The sequence below is a fragment of the Ctenopharyngodon idella genome, chromosome 5, assembly GCF_019924925.1.
Source record: "Ctenopharyngodon idella isolate HZGC_01 chromosome 5, HZGC01, whole genome shotgun sequence".
NCBI classification, from domain to species: Eukaryota; Metazoa; Chordata; class Actinopteri; order Cypriniformes; family Xenocyprididae; genus Ctenopharyngodon; species Ctenopharyngodon idella.
In genome coordinates, this window is record NC_067224.1 from 852,541 (window position 1) to 865,247 (window position 12,707).

A 12,707-nucleotide genomic window follows, 5' to 3' on the forward strand; every position below is an offset into this window, starting at 1 on the left:
CTACATTCTTAATCCTACCCAATACCTAAACTTAACAACTACCTTACTAACTATTAATAAGCAGTAAATTAGGAGTTTATTGAGGGAAAAGTCATAGTTAATAGTTTATATGTGTTCCCTATACTGAAGTGTTACCAAACAATGCATTCTGGGTAATATTATTTGTCTTTTTCAAGAAAGTAACCTATAGGTTACTTTCACGAAAACAACAAGTATTACCCAGAATGCATTGTTTTTATGGTATATTACTGTTTCCATAAAAACGGTATTTTACTGTGTAAATTTGTTTCGTTTTTTTTACAGTATTTTTTAGAGTAAGTTATTTTCTCTTGTGTTTGATTCACATTAATGACACAGAGCAGCAGGTTTATTAGGCTGCTGTCACTTTAAGACCAAACGCACAGATCCATTATACTGATACACATACAGTTTACACCAAACTGTTTACTTTCACTTGAGGAATAACTGGCTGTGTTTACATGAATACTCCACACGATGGGCATTTTGACATAATTGCATGTGTATTTGACCATTCAAGTGCAATAAGACGTGAAAGAGAACTGAATTCATGATCACATGCTGAGAGAGGCAGCTTTCTGTGCACGCGTTTACGCTGTGTGTCAGTCAGCGTGGCACTGCATTGAGTTCCTTTTCAGGGTATATTGCACTTATAACTCTTTTTAATATCAAGCACATCCTGCTCTTTATATTCTAACTCATGCATTTAATCACTCTGAAGTGTCAATAGTGCTATATATTTACAAACCACGACATACATGATACAGCAAAATCTCTAATGATAGACATTTTATACCGTGGTAACGATATATATTGTCATACCGCCCAGCCCTATCACAGAGATATATGAAGATAAGCAGAGCCAAGTGTGTGTCCAGGTAGGCAATAAGATTTCACAAATGGTTACTAATTCTGTTGGTGAACCCCAAGGTTCAATATTGGGTCCTTTGTTGTTCAGTTTGTATATTAAAGACCTGCCTGACGTTGGTGCATCTACTGTTAATTGTCATATGTATACTGATGATACTGTTATATACATGCATGCTAAAAACAAAAAGCAAGCTGCAGAAGAATTATCAGCTGCAATGGTCGATGTTTCTAATTGATTAATAAATTCATGTTCACATTGTAATATTAGTAAAACTGTATGCATGTTTTTATCAAAGTCTGCAAATATAGATCCAGATGTTATAGTAGCAGGAAGAAAATTGTCAGTATTTCATGAGTATAAATACTTAAGCATAATAATAGATTCACAACTTACATTTAATAAACAAAGTTAAAAAAGTTGGGAATAAAATGTAATCTGGTACATTTTAGACACATCAGAAATAATTTAACAACTGAGGCCTCAAAGTTAAATATTAATGCCATAATCTTTTCACATATGAATTACTGCCTTTCCAGCTGGATCCAGACTACATTACAATCAACAGAAAGACTCTATAAGCAGGCTTTGAAAATACTGGAAAAAAAGTTCTAATTTACAGCATCATTGTAAAATTTTAACTAAATATGATTTTTTAAATTAGGAAAATATGATTAAATTTGCAGATATTTTACTTGCGTATACAATTTTGCATGGTATGGCCCCACCTCCACTTAATGAGTTTATTAGACAAAATCATGATGAACTTGAGTGCTCGTGTTAATAAATGTGCATTGTCCCTTTTAAAATAAAATAAAGAATAAAAAGTCAATGAGTGAAAATTAGAAGAAGAGCATCAAAGCAAAGCGCAAGAGCAATCTGAAAAACTACAATCAATTAATCTCTGATCTGCAGCTAGTTTTCAGGGTCAGGTATACAGTATTGCCGAATACACAGCTGAATATTACTCCTTATTTTATTAGTGGTGTTTCATGAGCCAAGTTTCAATATAGCTCATATCCATACATATTAAACTTGGTCATGTAGTTCTTGAGTGTGCTGTGGACATGAATGACACCTCAAAGAGATCAATATATAGATTTGTGTAGGTAAACCCAAAAGTTAGCATCACCTTGGGTCCCATGACAAAAAGCAAATAGATTTATTTCCATTGACTTTTCCACAACACAGGCTCACTGTAAAAACGTGCATCTACCTAAACTTATAAAACATGCTTAAACATACAATTCACTGCAGTTTCCAGCTGAAATGAACATTAGTATCGTTAAAACACCAACAACATTTATTCCTTTTCACACAGGTTTTGATTACAGGGACAGATTATAGATGAAATTTATTTCTGCATGGTTCCTTACACAGTACTATACATTTTTTACCATAGTGCATGACTTAATAATACATTTGAGGTTTGCATCACATGACCAGCTCCATATTTTGGGCTTTTCTGACGTAGTAAACTTGCTCGGAAGCTCACCTGATACAGCATTGCCCACGTTAAGTGCTCTTGAAACACGAGTCACAAGAAAAGAGCTCAAAGATTTGCAGAAGAAGTTAAAATGGCATGTTTGCTTTCGTTTTTATCTCACGTTTGCTTTTGTTAACACTATTGGTTAGGTTTATTGTAGGTGATACATTATTTTCAAACAAGAGCTACCACTCATCGGACTTTTCATTTCTGAACTTCCACGATACGTACAGCAACTAATGTAATGAATCATTGCCGGATTTGCATTTATCTGTTTAGGAGACAATTAAACATGCTTTCACTCACTGAACATTTCACTTTGAAAATGTCACGAAATGTGCAAGAAGTCAGAAAACATTTGAGAGCGTGAGCATAAACACAAACGTGGCTGTGAAATTGTAATTTCATCTAGAAAGGAAGTAGAAGCGCACACAATGCCTATAAAGCAGCATCCTTTAAGATGAAATATCACTGCAGTCATGTGGTGTTCACATACAGCACAAGTCGCTTATTAAATGTATTCATAAACCTAGTGCTTTGTCAACAACATAGATCTATTCAATTCATATTTGATTGTGGGCCTATTTTTCACAGAATCTATTTACTGGCAGCAGAAAAAAAAAAAAAAAAAAATATGGCTTTGTGATATATTTCATTTGTCCCTTCACAGTGGCACTGAATTGCACCAGCCTTTCGTCTAAATAATATATAGATATAAGCTCAGTACCAACCCCAGTGCTGTTTACTACCTATATAGGCTTTTCCTTCTAAAGGACTATTCACACAAACCTTTCAAATAGTACTTATTTAAACTAAACATAACTATACTTTGTCTACTTTTTTGTATTTTGATATTTAACAAAATTAAATTTGATTGAGATATACTTAAGAAAAGTATACTTAAGTATATTTGGCTTGTTGTTTTGTTTACTGTTTTGATACTGCAGCATATGTATATACTGTATTACTACTACATTGATTTTAGTATACTTGATAATGTTCTTGAACTTTACATAAGTTTACTTAACATAAGCTTGAATTAGGCTATACTTTTTTGCGAGTGAAGACACATTCTTGTGTTAGACCAGAGGTCGTCAACCCACTGTCCTGCAAAGTTCATAACCAACCTGCTTCAGCACAACTGAATTTCACACCAATGTGAATTTTCAAGTGATCCGGAAGAGCTTGGCTGTGTCTGAAATTGCCCCCTATACCCTTAAACAGGGCACTATTTGAGGGGACAGCTGTTGTAGTGGTGTCCGAAACAATAGTGGACGTTATCAAGTGTACTCATTAAATCCCAAAATGCACCAACTCAGATAACATCCGAATATTCACTGCCAACTGTCCTATTCCTCTCTTCAGCCTGTGACAGAGGCCGTGAATAATTAGTGTCAGGAGTATGAGGGCTCGTGTCAGACCTCTCGGCTTTGGACACAGATGGTGTTCTCCCCTGCAGTGGCGCGGGTCACGTTAGCATAGCTAATCACTGTCAGAGAGACACTTCATATCTGCGCCTGCCAACACACTTACCATACTGACACCAGCCGAGAATGCGCTCGCTGTCTTGTCATGTTTGGGAAAATTATTCTGATTGAATGGCGTTAAAGATCCACAATGGTAATTGATTGACTCCGGGGGCACACAAATAGAAACCTCAAGCTGAGCTTAATCAAGCTTATTGAGAGGAACAAACTGAAGAGTCTACACATTTTAAGGTATAGTTCATGCAAGATGTTGATTCTGAAATCATTTTCTGACCCTCGTGTCATTCCTCTTTGGTCCATAACACTTGTGTGCTTTGTGTGTGAAAGGATCATTTCCGATCTTCCCATCACAAGTGGCTCTCTAATCACACACAACAAGAAGTATGCTTAATTGTACTTAATGTGCTCTTTTAGTGTACTTCAAATCTTTTAAGTATATTTAAAAAAAACTGCACTTACAGATAATATAATATGAAATAAAAGGGCACTTAAGTGAAGTAAAGAGAGTTCACTTTCAAGAGTTTATATTAAAAATTGCACTGTAATAATGTCAAATTAAATGTTTACTTTAAAGTGCAATGTTTTTATAATATTTTGTCATGCTTAAAAGTACACCTATTCTGATGTGTCTACAATATGACAAACAAGTTTTAAAATTTGACATACGAGTTTAAAAAAAAAAAACAACAACATTAAAGTTTACCATAAATGCTTGTCAGTACATTCAGAAGTACACTTTAAACATATTTCAAAGACAATAGAAGTAATTATGAAATTACATATAAAGATGTACTTACTGTAGTGAGTCAGAAATGTCTCTGTTATAAATGTAAACCATGAAACATTTTAATTTAATTGCAATTAACATGCAATTAACTGTCTAAAACAAATATTACATTTAGTTACACACTTAAGTATATTCTTTAAAGTATATTATTTCTGTAATAAAGTAGGCCTACTCTTTATAAAAGTATGTTACTTACTTTTCACAAGATCAAACTTAAAATTTGTTTGTTAATTGCATGTTTATGAGGCTCTTTTATCAGTTGTTTTGGAACAAAACGAGTGTGAGAACATTGAAATATTCCTATAAACCGTTTGCAGAAGCCTCCAGAACTTCTAAACCAAGCAAATGTGTTTGGCATCTCTGACCTGGCATAAAACTGGCATAAGCAGCTCCCCTCCCTCAACCTTTCTGAGTCTTAATCTACTTAAGAGACCAACCCCGCGTGTAAATCCATGCAAATGTGCAGTGGGAATTGTGTGGAAGGCAAAATCACCAGCCATGAGAGAAAAAGAGAATTTCTCGACACAAAATGCGGCGTCAGGCACAGAGGTATTACCGTATCATTCTGACCCCCATCTCGTGTAATATTTGACCGTGCATTTGATTCATTTGGTTCCTTTTATTTCTGGAACGGCCTAATCTACTCGTAGCGGCCCAATGAACTCTTACTTCCTCTCGGTTTAATTGAGTTCCATTATCTTGTTTGTTATCCTCAGTGGATGCAGGGAAAAAGAGTTTTGAGCTGAAGGCACATTTTCTTGTGGGCAGTAATTAAAGGTCCTGGAAAAAGATTTTATTTCGAGGAGTCCAAGAAAGTGAGCCAGTGTGGTAAGGAGTTAAAAAACCAAGGCTAATATGGATTCTTTTCACGCTTCTGTATTCTAGCGCTGTGACCCGGCAGACTACACACTCGCTCGGGTTTAATTTCAGGGTGGAGACTCGCGCTGGTAAATTGAGGCTAATGGAATAGGATGTTTTTATGCTTTGACCTGATTGGGCGTCAGTGGCGTGTTGTGAATTTATGAAATTATGAGGCTCTTCTGTTTTTTTTTGTTTTGTTTTTTTTTAGATCAATGCATATTTATGTTGTATTTTAATTTGATGTTTGCACAGTGTTAATGGAACTGTGCATAAATAGAGAAAATGGAAAAATTGAGAAATGACAAGTGGGACACTGTTGAATGTCATGGTCATTATTACATATTACGTAATTACATAATTACATATAAAGATGTACTTAAGTCCTACTTCAAGTGGGTTAAAACACTCTAAAGTTCAGATGATTGCATTTACTACAAATGTAAACTATAACACATTTTCATTTAATTGCAATTAGTATGCAATTAAGCATTCAAAACATATTCAGTTCACACTTAAAGTATATTCATTTATTTCTGTAATAAGTAGGCATACACTATTTAAATGTATGGTAAAGATCAAACTTAAATCTCTCAGCACATGCTTCATATGAAATACTTTGTGGTTTTATGATGATCTTTTAACACCATTGACATTATACCATCAAAAAGAACTAATACTATAATATTTGTTTTTATTTTAGGGTCCAATTCTCACTATTAACTAGTTGCTTATTAGCTTGCATATTAGCTATTTATTAGTATATAAAAAAACATATTCTACATCCCTTAATCCTACACTTAACAGCTACCTATTAATAAGCAGTAATTAGAAGTTTATTGAGACAAAAGTCGTAGTTAATAGTTCGTTAATAGTGAGAACTGGATCCTATCTAAAGTTTTACCATCGATTTATATTAAAATGCTTTTGTTAAAACAAAATCAAGTTAAAAAAGCATGTTTTGTTTTCTACCATAAGTCATCAGATACTCTGTAAATGCAGTTCATTCACAGATCAAGTTAATTTTCGTTTTAACATGTGGTTTACTTTGTTTGTCCATTTCCACTAGTTTGAATCATTCGAACTGATTTGCCGGCTGTTGTGAAGGTAATGAGGCAGTCACAGTGTGATGGAGGCCTCCTCACGTGTGACTTTTCACCTGTGTTTCAGTCTGTATTTCCTCATTCTCATTCACAGCACACACAATGAGAGAGGCAAAAGAGACGCTGCTGATCTCATGAATAATTGCAGCCACAGTTATAACACATTATAATATTTATCTATTCAGCTGTTACACCTTTAGAAAGTATAATGCATTAAAACACATGACAAACAACCAATTTCAGATGTAATGCCAATATTATAATTTAACTTTGGTTTACAATTATTTATGAAAAGATATAATGCATTATAACGCACATTAAAAATACTTTATACAACAGTTCATTCTGGTTCTCGAATTTGATTGGCTGAGAGGTCTTTCCAGCCATGCAATATTCTACCAGTTTAGCCACGGGAACCGTTTCATTCATCATTTTGTAACAGAATGTAGTTTTAAGAGTTTTTTTTTTAGGTGAGAATGTTGTTGTTTAGACCTCAGATGTGAGATTTATATATAAACATAGCGCCTATTTGAAAATTTACTTAGACACATTTGGAGATGTGAGCTCCAGGCCATCAGCGATCGTTCAGAGCTCATGTACCCGCAGAGAACAGCTTCATCTCGGCCAGTGCTTCGGGGATTTGGCGCTGGCTCTTATGTAAATAGTGTTTAAACATGAGGTATAATTCATTTTGTGAATATCAAACAGGCAACAGGCTTTAGGGCTATATTAAGTTTCATAACTTTATATTTACATTGAAATTAAATCCTGTACTAACTAGAGCGCTGCTTTTGTACGTTTGATTTAACTGTTTGTTTGTGTTTATTTCCTATTTTACTTCTTATTCTGTTGTTGTTAATTTAAATACGGTTGTTCAATAAATAATATTTAATATAAATAACATGCCGTATTTTTTGGTATTGAGAAAGAGTCTGTTAGTGATTTTGACTTCAGTGAAAGTTTCATTAATACACCATTAGATGGCAGCAAAGACTGTCTTTATGAGTGAGTGAGTCAGTAACAAAGACATTTATATTGAAATGGACTGAAACAAGGAAACAAGGACACTGTTTTTACTTTAAACATCATCTTACGAGACGCAACTGACAAATACATTGACTAGCGCTGTCATGGGAAATCCTCTTAAATGTTAAAAGGACAAAGATAAAGATATCTCTTTCCTCAGCAGACATTCAAACTGATTTTGTGATTATGAATATAAGATTGACCTGAAGAATATCAGCTAGATGCAGGCAATCTCTCTCTCTTTCATAATACTCTACATATTACAAAGCCTGATGATCATATTTGAACATGATTTTTTCTGATGTACAGTATGGATAATCAAGTAGACCATCTTAAAATATTACTAACAATATAGAAGTTATTCTTACGTTTACTTTATAAAAATCAGTAAAGATTTGACAGCAAAAAGACTGGTGGGCGTTTGTACAATTGTACTAAAAGACTTTTACTTGCTAAAAAAGAACAAACTATAAATCAGACGACAGAAGACATTAAGCAGAAAGTAGATAATTTGAGGACATAGAAATTTGTATCAAATATGATACAGCAGGCTTTATGGTTTTGCTTTATTTTATACTGTGAATCCTCAGAGAAAATGGCAAAATTGAGAAATGACGAATGGCAAGTGGGACACTCTTTTGGACTTCATGGACATGCACACACAGCGGAGATCACTTGTCAAGTGGGCATTTGGGACAAGGCCTCAAATTCTTCTAAGAATGATCTGAGCTGCTGTCCACGTTTATTTTATAGCTGTTACTGATGCCAACAATGGAGAGCTGCAATGATGAGGTATTGTTGTAGGCCAACCTGTAACTCAGCATCACCCTGCTTCCCTCAACTGAAACCCAATAGGATTTTTCCATTGGAATTATTACAGAAAATAAACTCTGTGACCAACAAAAGTTTGTTTTGTTCATCATGATAATCATCGCAAATGAACATAATGTAAATATAATCGCTAGAAGTAAAAAGCTAAAGTTAGGCTATCTACAAGTGGGAAAGTTTGGGATAGAAAAGTTTGCAAAAGCACGATTATAGCACAATGAGGCTGTGAAAACGAGTAGTGAGTAGATGAGTTTTCCTGTTTCGCATGATGACGTTAAATGTCCTCGACAACCTCTGTAGTCCCATTCACACTTCACAGCATCCAGATTTTTCAAGACAAGTAAAAGCTTTTAAAATCACAAGGGGGTATTAGTGATATATTTTGTGTCATAGAATAAAATGTGAAAATATCTGGAACTTGTGTTCACCACAGACCTCATTTCAGGCATTTAACCAAAAACCCACTGACTTCAGGGCAATGGTACTGGAAGTTCAACAATAAGAACTTATTTCCAGGTTTTAGGATTCATTCCTGCAGCACTCTATTGATTCTTTTGTGCCAATTTCTATATTATGGATGTCAAACTCTGATTCTGATTGAAATAAAAATTATGTTATTAATTGAATTATGTCATTATTAATCCCCAGCACGTGAGGGACAACCTCATCCTTCCCTTCCTAGTGCACTAGGTTTGGAAACAGAGCCAGTGATGATACGTCAATGAAACATATGCGGGACATCTATTAGGTCATGAGCTTATGTTTGTGTCAATGCATTGCAAACCTCTGGTGTGAGTTTGTCCTCTCTTCCGGCCAGTGGAGGAGCTGTGCGTAACGTTCTGGAAGTGTGTTATCTCCATAGTGGTGTTGGTCCGGAAACTCTCTTTAAACCTCTGCATCAGGGCCTCTACGCTCTCTTGATCGGGATCCAGAGCTGAAACAAACACACACACACAAACCTGTGAGACACAGGAAGACACACACCTCTGCTGAAAGGCGTTAGAGGGCAGCGCATGATTTACTACATGCTGAAAATGCTGAAGTCATGGTTATCTATTCCTGTGTTAAAAAAAAAAAAAAAAAAAAAAAAGATAAATGAGCGTAAAGGTTGTGAGATGATTTACTCAGTAAACGGTTTGTCCTTAAAAGAGAAATGAGGGCATATGAGTTATGCACAGAACTTCATTTATCCTGTTTTAAACACGCTCTCCTTTCCTGTCCACTGTCTTATCTCTCCACATCACCTCTCTGCTCTTATCATGAACAGGCATGCTTTGATGTGTGCATTTTGGAAAAAAGGATTAAAAAATGTGGATTCAGAGAAAGTGGAGGCCGTAAGGGAAGAATGATTCCTCTTCAGCAGATTGTACAAGTAAAAAAGACCTTTTCTTCACGGCATGAGAGTAGTCGTGGTGTGCCACGATCCTGCCGAGATGGTTTACTCCTGTAGAGTCAAAGATTCACAGAAACAATCCTTGAAAAATTTCTAAAACTTCCAAAATAAACTTGGCAGTGAATTAATATAACTACCTGGCCAACAGTATGTGGACAGCTTTGGCTGTATTTGTTGACCCTTTTAATTTCAAACCCATGGCCACTGAGATGGTACAGTATAACAGCTTCCACACTTCTGGAAAGGCTTCCAGTGAATGCTGGAACATGGATGAAGGGATCTGCTCCCATTCAGACACAATAGTGTCAATGAGGCATCAATAAAGCATGTCTTGCAGTCAGATTTCCAATTGATACGGAAGATGTTCACTACACTTCAGGCCAGTCAAAGTCTTCCACACCAGATAAACCATTTCATGGTGGAATTCAGTTGTTTTGCACTTTTAGTTCATACTTTAACTTTGCATCAGATGCAACTAGCTGAATGGTAGAATGATTTTTGACATAATTTAGGACTTAAGTACATCTTTATATTTAACTTTAATACATAATTTTTTATTAATTCTATTGTCTTTGAAATATGGTTCAAGTGAACTGCTGAATGTACTGACAAACATTTATGGTAAACTGAAATATACTTTGAATGTATATTTGTAATGATGAAGTTGCAATTTAGTACATTTAAAAGATGTAATATCACACTAAAGTTAAATTTATAATCCAGTACTTTGCATGTATTAATGAGTTGATTTATCAAAATAAGTGTACTTCTTTAAATATTATTAAATGTCAGTTTTTGTTTTGGTCTGTGTGACTCCGCCCACTGCTAATTTACCCAATAGTATTTTGACACCCCAGTTGGCGGAAAACACAGCGTATTTCAGCCATGGAAGCCAGGAAACAAACTGGGTCAGAGATCGCAGATTCTACCTGACCTAAAAAGCCTCAGCATCCATCTAAAATCTCTATGAACGGGAGCATGTTAAAACATGGATAAATCAATTTATCAACTTACAGTTTGTAGGCTAATGGCTGATTTATACTTCTGCGTTGAACCTACACTGTATCTACGTCATAGGCTGTGTGTAGCCTGACATGCACCTCTCCAAAAATGTAATGCGTCAATTCTACGCAGACCGCAAGTGCTGTGATTCGTCTGCTAGAGCCCCTCCCTCGGGTCAAAAAGAAAAATCGACACAGACATTGATGCAGTAGCGTCGCAGAGCATTCAGTGTAAAGGCTACGGCGTAGTTCTGATGCAGAAGTATAAATTAGCCTTAAGTCTCTTCGCCTACCACTGTAAATTGCGTTCGCTCCTGTTCCGTGTCCTCAATCTGGCAACACGCATGAGCGTCGAGTCTGAGGCTTTTTAAATGTGCACTTAAGATACTCAAGAAAGTGAACTCTTTAAGTGTGTGTAGATCAAACGGTTAAATCAAATGTAGGTGTCCACATACTCTTGGACATAAACCTTTATTTTGAATTATTTCAGGTTCAGGGAATCACGCTATTAAAGTCATACTATAACTCTCACAATTTGACTAGAACCATGAGATGTTACAGGCCAAATGAAGAGTAACTTTATTGACTTGCCAAAAAAAACAAGAATTCCACGCAGGTGGAGCGCATCTGGCCACCTTCACATGTGTGTACTGTAGTTCATGCAGGGTCACTGCATGATTTGAGTAAACATCTTTGGCCCCCCGTTTGGAAATCGACAGCACTTCCAAACAGGGGGCCGAAAGAAAGATGGACAGGGTGGTGTGATGCCCACAACGCTGCGATGTTTGTATTGTGTTTCCAACTGGCAGCAAATCAGAATGCCTCAGGGGACGCCGCTGACCCATCTGAACATGTTCTGGCCCATTTGCACCACAGCAGAGGCATAATATATAAAAATAAACTTCCTCTTATTGTCTGCTCCAGGAGTGGGAGGAGGTGAAACAGAGAGATGGAGTGGGATGAGATGCCTCAAAAAGTCGCAAACAATTTATCTCCCACCTCCATTACAAAGACCCACCGCTACTCCCTACGGCCGGTGCTGCATCACAACTTCAATTAACTTGAGATATGTAGAGGGCCGCTCTCTCTGCAGAGGCATAATGGCTCTGGACAGGGGCGATTTCCTCCTCGTACCGTGTGGCTTTATGTTGAAGGCCCCCTGACAGAGAAGTTCGCAGATGGATGAGGCTGTGGTCCCTGTAGTGAGCGACTGGTTATTTATTCAGCTGTGTTTCACTGGTGTGTGCCATTCTGTCTAATTAGCAGCTGCTTGTTTAATGTAAGTGTCACACTCATGTGTGGATACTGTTCACAAGACACAAGATCAGTGTGGGAAACAGTCTTATCACTGAATATACAGGATTAGTCATCTGGTGATTTTCTTTTGTATGAGTGTGGAACCAGCCAGCCAAAGATAAAGGTGTCTACTACCATAAAGTTGCAGTCACATTTAACAGTGTTTGGTGAATTTGCAAAGACGAAATCTGTTCATTAAAAAAGGAATCTATGCAATCAGGAATTTTGTGCAGGTTCACACAAAACAGGTTCAGGTTGATCATGCAAAGATATATCCAACTTTATTCATATGCATTCATTCAGTGCACTCAGTAAAGCGATACATATAGCAAATTTCGATTGCCTGATTTTTATTATTATTATTATTTTTTTTTTCAAAACATAACTATATTATTGCCCAGCTCTTTATTAGTTCCCAAGCCCTGAAAGGGCGAAGGCCCTATTGTTTTCCTTAGTTTTTTTTTTTTTTTCTTTCTTTTCAACCTTTCGGCCACTTTTGGTTCCCTTAACATGCTCAAAAACTACACCACCAACTGGCAACAGGAAGTGTGTCACT

The 12,707-nt window shown here is 36.2% G+C and overlaps 1 protein-coding gene across 1 annotated transcript in view; it reads right to left on the reverse strand.

The window, feature by feature from the left end:
• LOC127512990 (astrotactin-2-like) overlaps window positions 1–12,707 on the reverse strand; it is a 423,953-nt gene that overhangs the window by 231,538 nt on the left and 179,708 nt on the right. The window contains exon 4 of the mRNA XM_051894406.1: window positions 9,246–9,395. Within this exon, the coding sequence (XP_051750366.1) occupies window positions 9,246–9,395 (150 nt within the window). The remainder of the gene's footprint in view (window positions 1–9,245; window positions 9,396–12,707) is intronic.